This window comes from Onychostruthus taczanowskii, unplaced genomic scaffold (genome assembly GCF_017590055.1).
Source record: "Onychostruthus taczanowskii isolate IOZ18803 unplaced genomic scaffold, ASM1759005v1 scaffold299, whole genome shotgun sequence".
Taxonomy (NCBI): Eukaryota; Metazoa; Chordata; class Aves; order Passeriformes; family Passeridae; genus Onychostruthus; species Onychostruthus taczanowskii.
Window position 1 is genome coordinate 58223 of NW_024500338.1, and position 20262 is coordinate 78484.

At 36.7% G+C, this 20262-nt stretch overlaps 1 protein-coding gene across 2 annotated transcripts in view; it reads right to left on the reverse strand.

Annotated features, from left to right (window-relative positions):
- ICE1 (interactor of little elongation complex ELL subunit 1) overlaps positions 1-20262 on the reverse strand; it is a 36162-nt gene that overhangs the window by 11129 nt on the left and 4771 nt on the right. The window contains exons 6-14 of one of the 2 annotated variants that reach the window (XM_041408271.1): positions 19511-19587; positions 17667-17704; positions 15797-15879; positions 15501-15540; positions 15356-15412; positions 12981-13070; positions 6375-6727; positions 1908-5232; positions 790-1328 (exon numbers count right to left, since the gene is read on the reverse strand). In XM_041408271.1, the coding sequence (XP_041264205.1) occupies positions 790-1328; positions 1908-5232; positions 6375-6727; positions 12981-13070; positions 15356-15412; positions 15501-15540; positions 15797-15879; positions 17667-17704; positions 19511-19587 (4602 nt within the window). Of the gene's footprint in view, positions 1-789; positions 5233-6374; positions 6728-12980; positions 13071-15355; positions 15413-15500; positions 15541-15796; positions 15880-17666; positions 17705-19510; positions 19588-20262 lie in introns of both variants that reach the window. The other variant, XM_041408270.1, reaches the window with a different exon arrangement.

Genomic DNA, 20262 nt, shown 5'->3' on the forward strand with positions numbered 1-20262 from the left:
GGATTTCAACCTGATTAACCAGACAAGAGAATAAGAGTAGGTGTGTACTGTGTGCATGTCTCTCTACTAGGAGTATGGCTTGCTACTGGCTGGACCTGAAAACATAAAGCTACAAGCCTTACTTCTATGAAGTTACCAGACTTAACAACTCCTAACAAAGAGACCTGAGATCTTGGTAGCAACTTCTGAGGAGAACTTAATTATGTATCAGGACTGTAACAGAACAAAATGCTGCCATGTATCAGTTGGTGAATTGCTCTTCTAATTCTACATCTATGAGAAAGATGGCAACTGAAGCAAAATTTTTCAGCACTGATGCTAAGGAAGTTCTGAGAAATAAAATAAGGGAAAAATTTTCCAACAGAATTAAATTTAATAACCTGATGTGGAATAGTAAACATAGAACTGTATTATATACCAGTATATAGATTGAAGTTTATATTTTTCAATTAAAAAAAAAATAGAGGAAATTTGGAGAAACTCCTACAACTGTTAATACTGTCCACTTCAAAAAATGCTGCAAAAATAAAGTGGTTTATGCATACATCAGAAAGCATATGTATTTATAAATGCAGTTTTGCATCTTGGACACCACTGAACAGTAATTTCTTGTGCAGTTCTGTATTTTCTTATGTTATAAAAATTTAGATTTCTAATAATCTTTCAAGATTACACTTTGGCACAGGACAGTGCCACAACAACTGAGAATTCAAATAATACAAACTTACACTATTTCTGTCTGCACAGAAGTGATAATTAAACAATAAAATTTAAAATTATGCTGCTTACCTTGTTTTTTATACCAAATTCATAGACAACTTCTCTCTCTTCATCTCTCATTACTGGAATCTGTGAGATATTACCAGCATACACATGACCTTTGATAACTGGTAACAAGTCAAAACAGGATTCAGCAACTTTCTTTAATGCCAAAGAAACTTTCTGGCAGTCCTTCTTTACTGGGAGTGATTCTTCTAAACTGGAATGCTGTGATGAATCACCGATTTCATAGCTTTTACCATGGAAAGCCTCCTGCATTTCAGAGATGGTATTTTTAGTATTTCTGACAGCAGTAATATCACTGGGCTCCATCCTTGGCAGTTCACTGTCCAGCCTCAGTCTTTTGGCACTTCTTGGCATAGATACCCGCAATAGTGTCCTTTTTCCAAAATTATTTGAAAACAATTGCTGATTTTGCACATCTTTGTCTTCATCTTTGCTACTATCAGATTTCAAACTGCTCCCAGCTTTAACAAAAGCAGTTGATGTAGATGCAATTGCTTTGAATCCACCTGCTTGAGACACAGGTCCTGGCAAACTCTGGCTGTCTGAAAAAGGACATCGGTTAAGCTGAATATTGCCTTTCAGAATGTTTAGTGTCCTTGCCCTTGCAGACAGCTCTGGATACATAGTGTCCAATATTTTCACAGAGTTCTCCTGAGGAGCGTCTGGACCAGCACTAACTGCTGCAAAGAGAGGAAATCTTCCTGGAACAGGAAGTGCATGCTTTGGAATGGAAGTACAAAATTTCAAAGGTGAGGAGAGAATCCTTCTACCTACTGTCATTTCTGAGGGTGAGGGAGGAGAAAATAAAATAGCAGATTTTACTGCTGGAGTATCTGTTAATGGGGACATGAGAGGAAGAACAGGAGTTTTGCATAGTGGGGATATCAGGTCATCAAGAGGGGAAAGCAAAGAGAATTGACCTGTTGAAGACATTACCGGGGAGACAGTACAGGCAGTTTTTGGAGGAGTAGCAATCAAAGGCAGTAGCAAGGGGGGCAGAGGAGGACCTATCTCTTCCCTGATTTTATTTATCATCTCAGATGAGCATTTTTTTGCCACAGAAGTATTAGCATTTGCAAGAACTGGCTGAGTAACTTTAAGAGTCTTTGTTTTTCTTTTACCTTGAAACAGTTTCTTTGATAGCTTGGTATGCATTATGTCGACAGCTGTCTTGGTAGAAACAGTCAAGATTTCAGATGGTTCTTGCTCTTTACACTTCCACTTATTGCTTTTCTTGAGAGCACAAGACTCTGATTCCACCATATGTAACTTTTCAAATACTGTCTTTTGTGGTTCAGAAACCTGACCAGCTGTTTGACAACTGCACCTTACATCAGAGAGGGTTGGATTTGGAAGATAATTGAGTAAAATTTTTTTTGTACCACTATCTATGATAACATCAGTGCTGCTTTCTCCTGTATTGCAAGCAGTGTAAGTTTGATTATTATTACTATATTCTTCAAACACTGAGACTCCCATATCACCACTGTGTAATAAATCTTGTTTCCCATTTGACTGAAGTTTTGCAGAATCATTTTCTTCTAAGAAATTGGCAAGTGCTAACATTCTTGCATTTAATTTACTGGTTTTTACAGTCAGCCTGCAATTTTCTGAGAATCTGCTTAACATCTTGCATAGTGGCAACCTATTTTTTGAAGCATTTGGCATCACAGGGCTTTCTTTTGATGTTCCAGATTTTAATAGACTTTCCTCACTGTGACTGATGCATCCAGCTGTGTTAGACTCCATGAGTTCATTAGCACTCTCAGTATTTTCAGAGGTTACTAATATACATTCGGTTTTCCAAGAGGCTGAGTCTTCAGGATAACCCTCCCCAGTCACACTTGACCACTCATTTGCAGTACCTCCAGAGTTGTTTGGTTCACAGTGTGTATTCATATCCAAGACAGTGTCTGCTTTTAGGTGACTAACTGTGAAAGTATTTCCTGGGTGCCTCATTGAATGAAGCTCACATACTTGGTAATCAGCATCAACAACTGCACCAGTTTCCAGGGCATCCAGTGCAATTCTGCTGGAAGATCTCAGTTTGTTTCTGAACATTGGAACACATTCAGAACACTTAACTTTTTGTAGAGAACAGTCTTTCTCTTCAGAGTCATTGCTTTGCTCTGGCATATCAAAATCACTTTTACACTTTATTATGGCATTTCTCCCAGAACCCACAAAACCATTCAGTTCTTTACTTTCTTCCCCACCTGTTAGTGGATTAGTTCTAGAAGGATCTGTTCTAACCTTCCACGTAGAAGTCCTGCATCCTGATTCTTGGCAATGAAACTTTTGGAGGAGAAAAGCATTCTTATAAGGGTTTGCATACATGACCTGTGATTTAACAGGTGCCTGAGGTTCTTTATCTACTGGCTGCTCCTTATCTGAAGTTTTCTCTTCATTTTTATGTACATATTCTCTCTCAGGGCAGCCCAGTTCTTTGCCCATGTTAACTTTTTCAGTAGTCAGAAACTCAGCACCCTCTTCTAAGTTATCTGAAGAAGAGTTAAATGTACTACTCATAATGGAATTTGTATGTCCCTTGTTTTCCCAGGTATAGGAAAAAGCAGCCTTTCCTGCTAAGTTGGTTTCAAGGAAAGCAACAACTTTCTGAAGACTAATATTTAGATCAGGAGATCTTGTGGATTCCAAGCCAATTTCCACTTGCACAGGAGAATTGGTTTCCTCATTATTTATACAGCATTTCTCCAAGTCCTTTTGAGTAGAAAAAGCCAAGCCACTTCTACATTCTATTTCTGAAGTAGGCTGGCAAATGATCTCTGAAGTATTATTTTTCTTCACAACATTCTTTTCCTGCTTCAGTGAACTGGAGCAAGTCTCAGTCACCAATTCCTTGCTTTGTTTATTTAATTTCCCTTCTATTTCATCACATTTAATATTTTCAGATATCAAGAGCTGAATCAGAGGTTTTGCAAACTGTTCCTGAGACATAGGATTACTTTCTATTAAGATAGATTTAATTGTATCCCCTCTTGCTAACAACTCACTGCTTTCCCCTCCGCAATCTTCTGGATTAACGCTGACTTCACACTCTAGAGATTCAAACAGTCTAAAGTTTTGAGATTTGGACTGCCCACATTCTAATTTCTCACATAAGTTTTCAGATTGTTTTATTTCACCTTTCACTTCTGTAAAATCTAACACAGAGGATTCACACTTAGCTACACTGCTTTCCACACCAATAATGCATGCTGTCTTTGGTAGTTCAAGTATATTTTCTAAGTTTGACTTCCTTTGAGATAAATTACTACCATCTTTCTCGTGATGTGGTTTGCTTCGTAAACCTACCACCTCCTTTATATCCACTAGTTTTACATTTTCTGCACTATGGAGTAGCTCTGACAATTCAGCTACTTCTAGAACACTTCCTCTGTTAAATTTCATAGTTAGTTCAGGAGATGGAGCTCTGGTTATATTCACGTCTTCAATTTTGAGCTGTTCATCATTTGGAAATACTGACAAAGTTCTGATTCCTTCAGTAGCAGATACAGGTAAGTAATGCCTAGAGACTTTAACAGTCTCTGGTTCACATTCTCTGTTCACTTTGTCTTTTGTTTGCATATGTTGTTTCTCCAGAATCTCTTCACTGTCATGTTTTATTTCAGAGCACTGAGAGTGTGCAGAGATCTCAATAGCTTCAGCCATATTAGTTAATATGACTACATTTTTTGATTTATTTTCAACCACTTCATTTTCTATCAACACATCAGATTTTTCCTCAGCATCTTCTCTATGAAGCACAATGCATTGCTTAGATAGCAAATGAGTTACACTCTGCAGAACAGATGCTTCTCTGGAAGTTTCTCTCTGTGCTACTAATTTATCTCTCTCTGCATTCACTAATTCACCACATTTTTCATGTGTACCCTCATTATCAACAGCTCTACTTAAGGTTACATTCTCCTCTGTTTGCTCTATCACACTACATTTTCCCGTCTGATTCTGAGGCTTGAAACTTTGTAACATAAAATCTACTGAAGAATCTCCCTCTTCACTGTCCATGTCCTCACCATCTCCTTTCTGTTCTTCTATGTCTTCTGATTTTTGTGCTGTTGCTCCAGTTAATTCTCTGTTCTCAGTTCCCACATCCCCAGAATTCTCCTCCAAACAATTCTTGTTAGTTACCATGTTTGTCATTAGAATGGCACCTTCACCTTGCTTTCTTTCAGCATCTCTCTCCTTGCTTGATATCTTAGGACTGATATGAATATTCTTTTCATTCCAACTCAGATTAAGTGAGATTTCTTCATCAAAACCATGTTCACATGATTTGCACTGTCTGTTACACTCATCACCAGGGTAGACTACATTACAGCTTGGAGGCTGAACTTTGTCTTCTTGTGAAATACCCTCCACTGCAGAAGTACTGCAATCATCTTCTTCATCACTGGAACCTGTGACTTCTCCCAAGAACATATCCTTCAATTAAAAAAAAGCAAAGTTAATAATCCAAACCCTAGTATCAGTTTTAGGACCTACTTTTCTAAACAAGTACACTTAAGGCCCTGACATGCAATGGTTTTGAGAGATTAAGGCCAGTCAACAAAATTACAACCCTCTCCATCACTGCTCTTCATAGTGAATGAAAGTACCTCTGTAAAAACTAGGAGACTTCTTTATCTACCTACTTGCATTCTAAAATTACTGGAAAAGAGCATTTGAGCAGCATTTAACTTTCAAGCTCTGGAATTTTGCTATGAAAGCCAGGCTTATACTGAACACAAACTGGGATTTAAGTCTGCACCACTGGAAAAGTATGACAGCAAGTTGAGACATAGGTGACTGTATACTGGTTTTGGCTAGGATAGTTAATTTTCTTCACAGAAAGGGGGGTATTTTTTGGATTTGTGCTGAAAATTATGTTAATAATATAGAAATGTTTTCATTATTGCTGAGTGGATCTTGCACAGCATCAAGGGCTTTTCTGCTTCTCCTACTGCCACACTGGTGAGAGTGCTGGGGGGTGCACGGGAAGTTGGGAGGAGACAGTTTGGACAGCTGACCCCAACAGACCAAAGAGACATCCCATACCATTATGGCATCATGCTGAGCACATAGAGAGGGAAAGAAGGAAGGGTGGGACATTTGGACTGATGATATTTATGTTCTGAAGTCACCATTATGCATGATGGAGCCCTGTTGACCTGCCTGCTCATGTGAAAGAGTGAATGAATTCCTTGTTCTGCTTTGCTTGCATGCACAGCTTTTCCTATTAAACTGTCTTTATCTCAATCTACATGTTTCCTCACTTTTACTCTTCCAATTCTCCCCATCATCCTGCTGGTGGGGAAGTCAGCAAGCAGCTGCGTGGCACTTAGTTTTTGACTGGGTTTAAATCATAACACATACACTTCTGAAGATTATGTTTTTGCTCCCTTCCACAGGCAGTATGCTACAAGGTTAAAGTATCCATATGGATCTAAGCACACAGAGACCTTTTCAGTGCATGAGTAAATAATACTGATTTAAAAAAAAAAAAAGCCCAGGAATATAAAATCTTTATTTCTTCAGTAATTTTAAGACCAAGTTAAATGCCAAGTCAGATGCATCCTGAAACTCACCTGTGTAGTCAGTGGTGAAAGCTGTACTGGAGAAAGTAGAGCAGGAAGAGGTCTGGCCCAATTCAATATATCCATCACATTTCCACCTGGGTCTCTCTGCTCCTGAGTGGAGAAGCCTGAAGTGCTGTGCTCCCTGCCTGTCTGTATTATCACATCTACATTTTTATCCTCACCACTGTGCAGTTGTTCTTCAGCAGTCCTGTTCACAGCACAATCATCTCCAAAAGGCTCGGTACTTCTTTGAATTATCATTGCTGTTACAGAATTTTGCTTTACAGCACTTTCCCCTGAAGAACACCAAGGTAGTGTTTTGCCATCACACTTCTTGATCTTTTGCTGGATTTGTACAGTGTCTAAAACAGAAAAATATTGTTAAGAATTTCTGCCCTCCCATTTTTGTTTACAGAGATAATATGCAATAGTAAATAAAATGTAATACTATATTTTCAAATGACATTTCCATGGAAGATCTTAGTCACTTTCAAAAATGCTTTCCTTATAGAGATGTGATGTTGTTATTCACAATTATTTTTTAATAAAAAAGGCATATGTGTGTGCAAATTCTTCCCCAAACTGTCTGACTTAGATCATTAAAACATTCCCAATTTTTCTCATCAGGAAGGGTCATTCTTGGCAGGAATGAAAGTCCATATGTTTTATCTCGGTCTTTGCCCAGTAACTCAGCCATGAAAAGCAGGACAACCACGCACAGACATTCCCTACCCAGGCTGTAATTCTCAGCTTAAAGCAACCTGCAGGTTTGAGCCAGCAGGTGTACTTCCAAGCAAGTTACAATCATATCCTGCCATAAATACAACAAGGAAGCACTTAGCTACATTTCTAGTTTATGATTTAATATACATATGCTTTTAAATTCTTTAAATTCTTTTTAAATTCTTTAAATTTAAATATTGAGTCTAATCACACAAGATTTTGCTTTAATGGTATTATTTAGTCAGTTCTGAACCCTTAATAAAAAAGGCATCACAACATATCCTATGCACAAAGTTGTTGGAACAACTAAGATAATGATACTGAGCAGCTGACGACCCTTCCAAGATGTCAACTGTACAGTTTTACAGTTACTCTAACAACAAGAAAGCATGTCCAAATGCTCTGTGTGATTCTTTGCATTGTACTTTTGTTTTGTTACTTTTCAAATCACAGTTTTTACTATTACACAGTAACTCATTTATTATGCAGACAAAACACATTCATCCAGGAAAGTCTAAAGACAAATAATTTAAATTTATTATAATTATGCTAAATACTTCAAAAAGGGAAAAAGATGGCCCAGTTTCCTGAAATTTAAATTCTTTGATTTTATAAAACAAAAATATTACCTCCAATAAGACAGTAGAAATCAACAATTCCCAAACCCTAGTGTGTCATATGGAACTAAAATCTACTCTGCAGTATTTGCAATTCTTATATGACATTGTATGTGCGATCTTGTTTATAGTATTCACAAACACTACTGGACACCAAATCAGCAGTATTGAAGCAAGAGATCAAGCCTATTCTGTGTACACATGAGTATGCCATCTACAGTGAACTAATTAAATTTTGTGACTAAATTTTTCCTTAAAAAAGCTAGTTTAGATTTAGAGGAGAAACTGCTGTTAAACAATTTAACTGCAGAGGCAGGGTAAGGAGTTTTTTATGACAGTGTCTCTCATGCACCATAAGCTGCAAAACTCTGAAAGTTTACTTAGAACCTTCGTACAGAAACTTTGTCCAGTCCCTGAACACACAGTCTCACACCCCTGCTTGACACCGCCGGACTTCCATGATCTTCGAGAAAGAAGATTGTACATGTCCAGAACTCCTCCTGGAGGAGGTATTGGGGTGTTTGCTGGAAAGATGAGGGTTATAAAAACCCCAAATTTTAATGCCTATGCGGGCCTCCACCTCTGACGGACTCCTACTGCGTATCACAACCACAGACCACGATCACTCACACATCACTGGAGCCACAGGTGGTGGTTATCTTTGTCTTTTCTCCTCTATCTTTTTTCTTTCCAGTCTTCCTCTTTGGGGTGATCACACACTTCAGAATAGCTATATACCCCTTTCCAATCCATTACAGTGTTTTCCATTTATAGTTTCAAAGCAGTTCTAATAAAATTTGTTGTTATATCAATTATTTAGCAGCTTTCTACTTTAATCCACCCCAAGGGATCCTTTAGCAACAAATGTTCAAAGGCAAGTCACAACACCATCCCACAGTACAAAGAACAGCACATGCATAAAATGGTTTTGAGTATAGGATGTACTAGTTTAACTGGCACAACTTGCATTCTGTTGGGGGGAAAAAAAATTGTGTGCTTCATTACTGCTCTCTGTATCAATCCACTACTAGAACTTGCACAAATATTCCCAAAGCAACATCAATGGTAGTATAATATTTAAAAATATTAATTTGATAGGTCAAAATAGCCTCCTCAGTGATCAAAAACTTTTAAGCACATTCTGATACGTCAGCACCACTAAAGGAGTAAATTAGAAAAATTTATCAATAACATCATTTCAAAGATCCATCTCAGTCACTTCATGTAGCAACTCCATGAAAAAGTCTCAATTACTGGACACCAGGAGGAGGGAGAAACTGATCAACCTGAAGGGCCCTAGCACATCATTTTCACCAAAGACAAGAAAGCTCTGCCATTTCCTTTACATCTTATAAGTATTACGACAATACATTGTTTTATAAAACCATTTACAAACCAGTCACATAGAGCTTCCAGGATGTTCTAAAGTTTCTCAGGACAAACCTACATTCTTTTTACAATTTGAGTTCCAATCCAAAGCAAAAGGAGCTCTTTGAGAAGCAGAAACAAAGAAAATAAGAAAAATTCAGAAGTTGGATGTCTCTTAGATTTTTTCATGTTGTTTTGTGCCAACCATTTCAAAGCACAGAATTTACCCTGCACTGAAGCAGGCAGCAACACAGTTACAGATTTTGCCCCTATAAGGACTCCATTTAGACAATTAGGAAGTTTACTTTTCACAGTGAACTACACAATAGTACTGACTTACTAGGAACTTTACATCCTTTCTATAATCTCAAAATCAGTCATGCACCTACATAAAGTCCAAGAATATTGATACATATCATTCATTTAAATGTTTCCCCTGAACAATGGATCAAAGACATAATTTCTGAATAACTAAGAGATTCTCCAAACTTCTCTATTCATCCCTTTCCAACCCAGTCACTGATAACTGCATTTCTTTGGTAATGAGATACCTTTCTTATAGTTACCCAATTATCTGTAAGAAGAGTTGTCAGAGCAATTTTTAAAGATTCAGTATAAGCAAGTTTCTTCATTTGAAGTGTCAACTCTTTGCACCTTGGCCTGAACCTCAGATCCAGGAAAAGCCTTATTAATATTGAGCCCATTTCCTTGGAAGGATCCTCTCAAAGATTGTATTTCGCAGACAAATTTTACTCTATCCAGGGAATTGCACTCTTCTTCATTATGTGAATCAGTGAAATGATAAAATTTTTCTCCTGAAATCTACAATCTGGAATCTAGCTCATGTAGCTTCAAACCCCTTACACTGCTGCCTTCTCTCACTTCTGAGAGAAGATTAAGATAGATTTTGATGATGTTTTCAAATCAGAGTAATCATGTACTACTTGAAATACCTTCTTCATGCCAAGTGGAGAAAAAAGCAGAGATGAAATAAGTGATCCAATGCTAAAATTGATTGCCTTGGTACTAAACAAACTGAATTTTACAACTCAAAACTTTACTCTTGATTGGGCACATTGCAAGGCAATTCACCGTTGCAAGTTGTCCTCTCCTCACTCCAAGCAACAAAGCAACTTTTTGAAACAAGTCTTGTGGTTTTTTCCTCTCAAGAAGGACCAGATTAAGATGTCGTATTTTATAAAAATAAATAATCTAGTAATAGAATCTCATCAGATTTACAGGAAAACCTCATCAGCACAGTGATTGCAGATGCCTGGCAGTAGCAACTGCACACTTCTCAAGAACAGTGGTGTTTCTCTGAGAAAAGAAATTCCTCCACAGAAATTTTTTAATGCCCTGACAATGAAGCAGAATTTTTCAACCTGTCTCCAATTATGTGAATTTCAGGATGGGTCATACACTAAATATTCTTTGAAGCTACAGACAATATTCTGTTTTCTGAGACAGCAAATCCGCATATTCCACTATATGAAACAAAGAACTATGGTGAACTGCATACCCAAAACTAAATATGCAATGCTACATTGTTATATAGGTGTTACCTTGAGATTTTCATCTGTTTTTCAAGACAGAAAAGAGGTCTGCTTCTCAAAACACTCATTTGCTATGGACTTTAATCTCAAAACCATAAAACACACATATCCCTGGGGATTCAGTCTCATCTTTGTGTTTTACATATAATACCACTGTGTTCATCTCCTATTATCTGATATTAAAGCAGGCAACTAAAGTGCAGTTCTTTCCATCTCTGCATTTAAGATCTACATGCAGCTTCTCCCCTATCCTATATCCCCAAACAAAAAGATGAGCAGGTAAGATGGGTATAGCTCCATAGTAAGCCAAATTTAGCTCAAAACCCAGTTACAGAATACCTCCTGAAGAAGCTTGGCTCCTCCCAGACAGGGAGGAGCCATGGTCTTTACCATGTTCCCTCAGTTCATCTCACCATAGCATATAAACAGAGCATGTTACAGAACCCAACTTACCAAAATATTCAGCACCCAGCTGCAAGATTCTTCAAATGCTTCATTAAATGTTTATTCACAATGTAGGTGATTTTATGTCCCAACTATATGAGATAAAGTTTTCCAAAGACTAAAATACTATCAATGTCTTAGTAACCTTAGATTATGGCCCAAGGTCTCATGGTCAGATGCAGGTATTGTCAACTTTATTACTGGTAGATTTGTAACAGTACTACCAAATGCTTTTAAATTAAGTTTGGCAAACCTCCATTATCCTATCAGGCTTTCACAACATCATATTTGGAAAGCCTCATGAGTCTTCCAATTTTCATATATTAACACATTCTTCAAGAAAACCATTCAAAGTAGTATCAGCCTTAGCAGAACAGAAAAGACACTGATCCATAACGCAAAGTTTTGGGTATTTTACAGCACATTTGAATACACCAAGAAATCTGTTATAATAAGTACACTTCTGAAAGGCTAGATCCAGGCAACAGATGAACTGACATTCTCTGGAAAAGATACTACCATCAAGCTGATCTGCCCTCTAGATTGAAACTATTATAATATGGGACCAGAAATCATGGCAAAGTTATTAAGATCCCTTTTTTCCTAGAAGATTGCACCTGTAAACATAAGCACTTTGTTATTATGAATTCAAAGTAAAGGCCAGTTTCCTAAGAGGCTGAATAACAAGATGGCTGTTCTAGGTTTGAAGAGGGGAAAAAACCAAACCAGTAACAGGACAAAAGCCGTATTTCTATGAAATCTAACCATTCCAACAAAAACATGGTCTAAGCTTAGAATTTTCTCCACACTGAAGTGGGCAGAAAGAAGGACTGGCTAGAAGAGACTGTTAGAGATAATTACTTCCTTCTATGAAAGTACTGTCGTTTCCTTGAGAAGACATGAATAGGAAAGATGGGACACAATTTCTGGAATCTAAAGTTCCTCTTTTGGTGGATGGCAAAAGGATTATCTGGAACCTGATACCCCTAAAATCACATATATTTTAAACTCTTCAGTTTCTTGTGCTTGTTCTTGTCACTTGATTTACCCTCGATCAAGACATTAAATTCAGAATTGCAGGGCACAAGTGTCTAGCTCAGTTTTAGATCTGAAGCCATGTATTTGCTGCATTAAACTAATGGAAGTAAGGCTGACTAACCAGCTGTTATGAGCTGGTCCTTATATTTTGGCACCTCTTAAGTGGATTCCATTGGAACACATCTGAAGGCAGATTCATTGGGATCTACACTAGCAGCAAATTTTTAAACTTAAGAGGGTCTTTGAAAAGATTATCTTCAAAGCTCTTAATGCTGCTGGGTACTTATCCCAGGCAATATCTGTACACCTTTAGTTACAGAAAAATCAAAGTAGTAGAGAAACTGAAAAAACTAATAAAGCTTAATAAAAACATTCCAGAGATGCAACACAAAAACTAATGCAGTTTCAAGGCATCTGTTACTCTTGAGTGCAGAAAGAAAATATCTGCTATGTAAAGTTAAAGCAGTTAAAGTTTGCTGTGAATGTACATGTGGATAACTACTCAGATTATTTTTTATCATTATCTGAATATCACATTACAAAGAAGAAAATGGAGGTAACAGCTTCTTAAACTTTATAATTCAACTATTTTACCACATATTTGTTTCAGACTAAAAAGAGCCCATATGCACCATCATTCACATTATACACATGTAATTGACCAGTCAAACATCAAGGAAAGTATTTAAGTCTTTCAAAAGAGTGTTACGCAGTCACTACCCAACTGGAACCTACTTTCTGTAACAGTTAGTCTTCTTTTGTTAGCCCATTCCTTATCCCAAATAGAAGCTGAAAGAAAATACCAACATTGCCTTTTGGTCAGAAAAAGAGAGAGCATCAAGAAAATTTCAAGACTTTGCATGCCATTGTACCTAAGACAGGATCATTTTTCTCATTCTCTCTTTTTCCTGATGCACTGTCAATGCACATCCAGAGTTCTTCTAATAAGAGCTTCACTCTTCCTGTTAAAATAAATAAATAAATATATATATTTATTTTAAATGAATTGATAAAATTGAACTAAGAATTTGTGTTTATTTTACTCAGAACACAGACATGCCTACAACTAAATACAAAATACCCACAACAAATTAAAACAAGGCACAAGTTTCAGTGAAAGAGAAATGCTAGATGCCATTTAGGGAATAGATCCTGTACTGCCCATACCCCCAGAGCAGACTAAAGGAACAGCTGGAGAATGCTTTACACCTTTTCCATGCTTTACACCTTTTCCTTTTTATAGGGAGTACTGCAAAAAGTTGTAACAGCTCACAAAGTAAAAGGTAAAACACATTCAAATGTAGCATTAGCGAAATTAAACAGCTCTGTAAAACAAATCAAGTTACATGAACCTGGGAGAAACTCTTCTATGAAGATGTGTATCACATTTATGCTCACTCAGTAATAATTAATCTTAGTTTTATCATGAAATACACTACGTCTCTGAATTAATTATCAGGCCACAATACTAGAAGACTGTCTACAGTTCTAGCAGCACCATTGCTATGTGATGTCAAACAACCTAGTTTCAGAGACAGAAGAGAAGTGGAGAGGGAAGAAAAACTCAAAACCTCAGTAAAATACATAAGCACCTTATCTACTTATGCCAAAAGTATCATAAATCCAACAATCAGGAACTGTTGTAGTGTGTTAATTTAGTTGGAGTTGGTATGTTCCGTTTTCCCCATGTATCAAATGGTTCGGTCTTGGGATCCTCCTCCCTCCCCAGTTAGCCCCTCCCCCAGTTAGAAGAGCTGTCAGTTTATTGCCTCCTCCCCTGTTCCTATGGTTTCCTTCCGTTAACCCCTCCCCAAGCTCAGTTCTCCTCCCTACGGTGGGTGATTGGACCAGGAACAAGAGTCCCTCCCTACTATGTTCCTTATTAGCTAGCCAATGTGTCAGTCATGAGTATGTTACCGCCCAAGTTCCCTCTCATTGGTTATTGTATTGTTCCCACCCAATTGATCCACCCCCTTTATATAGTATTGTACGAGGTCTTCTCTTGGCTGGCTCCCTTGGAAGCAATAAACCTCTGGATTTTGCCCCCAAGAGGAGTCCCTCTTTTCTACTTCGCCTTCTTGCTGCACACCGCTGCCTCCTCCTGAGGCGCTCCCTGGACGCCCCTGGAGCATCTGGGTAGTGCCCCCTCGCTGCTAGCTGCTGTGCCTCAGCTTAGCCGGTGCAGTCTCCTCCCCTAACCTAGGGGAGTAGAGAATCTCAGACAGCAGCGCGGCACAGGAATTGACACTGTTTTTGTGCAAATTCTGTAAGTCAAAGGCCATGGCAAACTGCTATTATTTTATGAAGAAGCATATTAAAAAACAGTCAGCATATACAAGGAAAACCTACCAAATTTTGCTGAACAGCTATTAACAACACTACCATTTACTTATTACTAATAACTCCTTGCTGCTATTTGAAGCTCAAATTAATGCTCAGATATTAATTTTCCTATTTTGCCATTAATTAAAAATCAAAGGAATAAATTTGGTATCAATTCAGTACAATCCAAAAGTAAAAAATATGCCAAGACACACACAAACTGACAAGGTGTGGCTTTTTCAAAAAAATTTAATTTCCGCAACAAACCTATTGCAGAGCAAGAAATAGAACAGTGAAGTTCTTTTGCCTCAGAACAACCTTCAGCATCCCTAAACAGTTCAAAAGCAGTATCAGCACTTTAAAAAACTGCAAAAAATACAAAAAATGAATTTGCATAAAGTTTGGTCTTAATACTTAAGAGGAAGTTTTCAAGGAGTTTGCTCCATTAGAGTTAGATTCAGGTAATTTGCAGCATAGATTTTAGATCACTAGAGCAAAAAAAAGTCAGTAAGATAAGATACAGCTATACCTCCTGTATTTCTATTTGATTTTCCAAATCTCACTTAGAAATTTTACAAGATTACTCTCCTATTTGGTGGTTTATGATTTTAGTAAGCTTCAGAGGGATTGTTAGTATTTTTTTCAGTGTTTGCATTTTTGTTTTATAATTGCACATCAGCTGATTTCAGATATGCACAGGGTAGACTAGTCATTTTTATGAATCAAGAGTTTTCCTTACTGAAAAACTGAAAATCGTAATCTATTAGATTGGCCCTTCATCATTGTAACCTACTTGTATCAACTGCATCTGCTCTTATAGCATTTTGGCAGTATCCTCTGTTTCCAAAATTGCAACTCCTGAAGAACTGCAATAAATTCATAACAATTGTTTCCACATAGAGAATGGACTTGCAAAAAGTCTTACCTTTGTCTATATCTGTTGCAAGATCTTCACTTGAACTCTGAGTTTCTGCATGTTTAACTATTAAAAAGAGGAGAGTTGGAAAGAAAATATTCAAATGGAACAATACCACATACAAATTTGAAGGCATTCAAAGGTAAGCACTTACGTTTTCTGCACTTCTCTTTAATTACACCATCAAGTTTTCCCTGTTAAAATTAAGAAGTACAGAATTTTTATGCCATACATATTTCTTAGAGCATCAGGTCCTAAAGAGCATGAAATCTATATCAACAATTCTGAAGCTGGAAAATTTCTCTCTTACGGTGAATTGCTAATGTTTAGTTATTCAATATCCACCCAAAAATGTGATTTTACTATTTCAGCATCTATTACACCAATAGCTTCTTTCTTTCCCCCAAAAATAGTAAAAGAAGTTTCACACAAAGACAAGGAAAGCCTTACTTGTGCTTTCTTTAGCTCCTTTTCAAGCCTTTTCTTTTCAGTTTTCAGTTGTCTGAAGTCCTGTGTATGCTTTGTTGCAGCCTCTTCAAAAAAAGAGAACCAAAATTCAATTTAGAAACTACACTGTAAAGAGGCCACAAATTTAAGTGGTGCTGGTATAGTGGTTCCCTAGTTTGCAAATAAAATTATCAGCAAAAACCAGATAGTGTGAAATACAAATTCACTGAAGTTATATTTTGGTTAATTCAGACAACATCTTATGAATACAAGTATCTTGCCTTCTACTGTATAATTACTGTTTTGAGCCACAGCAATACATTTATTAGTTTTCTCAATTATATGCAAGAATGAAGAGTGGGTCATATTACAATGATATTGTACTGTAGAACAATATACACCAAGTGAAAAAAGGAGATAAAATTGAGTTGCAAGGGTTTTTTACATGTTTTATTGTCTTATAAGAGCTCTGGTTCAAAGATGAAAACACCACATCCTAATGCCAGCTGCATTAGAAAGATACATACAGCACTCAAGACTAATAGAGAAGAGGACCTTATCTCTTCATGTCTAACAGACACCTGGCAAGAGTGCAGATGGGTGGAAATAGAGGGTACAGGGTAGGTGAGAACTGAATGCAAGGTTCCTAGGAAAATTCTCAGGTGACAGAGTCAGCTGAGAGAACTCCTAAGAGTTCAGCTTGATGACTTATATATGGATAGGAAAGAAAATAAATGGAATATTCCTGCTGATCAAATCAGAAGAGAGCCTATTAAAAGGTTTTAAAAAGGAACCTTGAGTGGTAGGCTAACAAAAAAACAATCATGGCAAAATTTCACACTGCCAAAAGGTACAATGTTTGAGATATTAAATGAACATAGAAAAAACCAAAACAGATAAAACAGTCACTGAAATTGGACCCAACACAGGCTCTCTCTCAGTATTTTGTTCTAGTTCTGCCAGAATTTGAGATTTTGGAGGCAAGTGTGTAAAAAGACTGGCTGTCCTGCAATGGGACTCCAAAATTCTCATCAAAATAAACACCTTGTACCTCTACTTTACAGCAAGATTCAGGGGATTTCTAACACTAAGATATGTCACTCAGTTCACTGTATTTTGAACTATGGTAAGCACAGTTAAAATATGTGTGATATGAATGCAACTATCTGCCTTGCCAATTGATGACACAGCAAGTAAAGTCTCAAAAAGTCTTACGTACATTCATCCTCGCAAACAAGAAAAACACAGTGCCATGAAGTCAGTTCTCTTTCTCCATGTAAAAAAAAAAGCAAGCAAACAAACAAACTAACCAACTAAAATACAAGTGCCAGACTATTTAAAAGCCAGGAAACATGCATCAGGAACACCAAATACTTAAATACGAACATAAACATGAAGAATCCTGCCAGGATTATTAGAACACTGGAGCACATGCCCTATGAAAACAGAACTAGACCTAATCAGCCAGAGGAGAAAACATAACAAATCATAGAAAGAACAACTTTCCTGTACAAGGAGGTATCAAGAAGATGGAATGAGACTGCTGTACGGTAGACATTAGGTGTAAACTGAAACATGGGAGTTTCCAACATGTTACTGAACCAAGTTGCCTACAGAGGCTGATAACACTCCATCCTTTGAAGATTTCATGACTAGAAGTTCCCTTCCAAATTCATCTGAGTCATGTGCCTAAGACATTCAGCAGAAAATATTCTGCAGGAGGGATGATATAAATCAGAGACTAAGCACCCCACATATTACTGGCCTGCCTTGCTCCTTGGGCATCAAAGTTAAAGTCACAATTCCTCTGGACAGAAAAGGAAAAAAGAGATTATGTTACTGTACTGTTGTCCTACTCAATGTGGAAAGTTACCTTCAAGTTTTTTCACTTTAGTTTCCAGTTTCTTTCTCCTGTTAAAAAGAACACATTAATAGATCATTTTTTAAAATAGAACTATGTTGCATGAAAAGTCAGAAAAAAAATTCTAGCCATTCAAAGAAAACACACTTCCTATACCCAGGACCTGTGAGACCAATAAGTCCCTGAAGTTAAAAAAATTAAATTGGTGGCATGTGGCATTCTCACACAGCTGTATCAGTTACAGAGGCAGAGTTTGCTTTTAAGAGAGTCAATCCACTAAATATACCTTTAGCAACAACTTGGAATTAGAAATACAACTGCAGAAAACTGGTTTCTGTTTTTTCCATTTCTGTGATGTAATGCAGACAAGTTAGCTTTACTCCTTAAAAATAATCAAGCTTTGCCTACAATGAATAACATCTAAGCAATGAGATAATCAGGAATAGCCCTCAGGATGACTTATGTCTCACACCTTTTTGTTCAGAACATCCAGATGCTTTAGACTAAAGTAAAACCAAAGGAAAAAAAACATGAAGCATCTGAAAAATTTTGACTTCAACATTTCCAACCCTACCTTATATGTAAAACACAAAGAACTGGAAAATAATAAATAGAAAAATAAACATTTCTATTCTTTTCTTCTATTAAATTCCAATATCCCAGAAACTGTTTTTAAACTGTTGAGATAAGTAGACAATTCTACCAATGATCACTGATCATTTTCATAAAGCAGAACACAGTTCATCTATTCCCCATATTAAAACCTGTGTAATAGATTGAGATTTGCCATCTAAGCCTTTCTAGATGTTCAGGCTTTAATTACCACTCAGACATTAACCAGAATATATTCAAATACCCACTCATGAATGCACCTTTTGCACGTTCAGTAGTCAAAGTATTTACAGTATGAAGTAATAGACCAAGGATTCTGTGCCTTCTCAGCCTGAAGAGGTTCATACTTACTTTCCTATAGATGACTTTGACAGTCAAGCCATAGGTGAGAATTTCAGCAAAATTCGTCATAAAATACCTTCACAGAAAAAAATAAGGGGAGGTAACACCTTGCTATATATTAGCTGGTTCTCTTTTGAGAGCTTGAGTACCTTCCCACACAATATTGAGAAGTCACAGTTCACTGATATAGGTGATTTAAAGGTTAAAAATATTAGAGAATTAAAGAGTAATTAGACAAGACCATTAGAGTATGCATCAAGAGCTGTAAGAGTTAACACACACATATGCTCCAGTCAAGGAAACCTTTAACTGACTGCTTAGTGGAAAAACAAACTTTGGGAATTACCAAGCCACAGCTTCAGAATACTCTGTATTACAGCAGCAAAAATTACTTTTGCACTTTTGGTGCCAAATTCCTCCTGCTAATTTCCAGACATGCCAGACTGAACTGCTGAGCTGTTACATTAAAAGGATTATTTTAAGGACTCATTTTAGTACAGACCACTTTGGCAATATTATTCTTATACTGCCATCAGAGACTTAACAGCAAAACTGAAATGGATGGCAATAACAAAAAGCTGAGACTAAGAACTACTTAGAACTGGAGAAACTACAGCTTTTTTTCAATTTCATCCTGTTCTTGAAGACTTTCATTAAACAACCACATAAAGCCACTTCACAAGACAATAAATAAAGTAACAATGCACTTAAGAGAGCTTGCTACAAAACTTAGGAACATTCTTCCATCAACTCCTTGTTCTAAGTACAAAAGTACATACTCCTTGTTCACAAGTACAAAAATTTTAGCAAAATGGAAAGCATAACTAGATAAGGTACATTATCAATTTCGGAAGAGGCAAGAGAGGGAAAGAAAGGTTGAGAAAAAAAGAAGCATCACTTACACAGCATCACTGTTTAATATTTCTTCTTTAATTTTATCATATTCCAGTTGACTCTCCTGATAAATCTTGAGAGAACTCTGAAGAAGGAAAGCACAGTTAAAATATGTCCATACTGAGGGGAAAAAAAAAAAAAAAAAAAAAAAAAAAAAAAAAAAAAAAAAAAAAAAAAAAAAAAACACGCAGACACCTTATCTTCTAATGAAAACAATGCCTGGCCAAAAAAGTTTAAGTATATTCAATAAGAAAAGAAGTGAGTTGGAAAGTCAGGTTATCTTCCTTCTTTAAAGGCAAAAGTTATAACAAACAAACACATGAATCTCTTTATGTCTATCTTTTGAGTACATGCCTTCAACACCTAGCTGGATAGGAACTTGAAGCTGAAGTCAAGATCTTAACTATTATACACCATACATGTAATCCTATTTTTTTCTGAGCAAGTGCCATCAGGACATCCAGCTACTAATGCTTGCTGAGGGAAGGGGAGTTATAAAACCATTCTAACACAGAACACTAACTAGGTACAGCAACAAGACAATTGTTAGTATCTTTCTTATACCATTATAAAAGAGCTACAAGAAAGAAAGTGGGGTATTTTCTTTAGAAATTATAATAATATCTAGAAAATACATACATGTAAGTAATTTGAACACTCTAAACCTTCTTTCCTGTAGACTAAATCTCAGCTAAGTGATGGGAGAGAAATGAGGAATAAACTTCAGAAGCTAATGATGTAAAACGTATGTTCAAAAAGG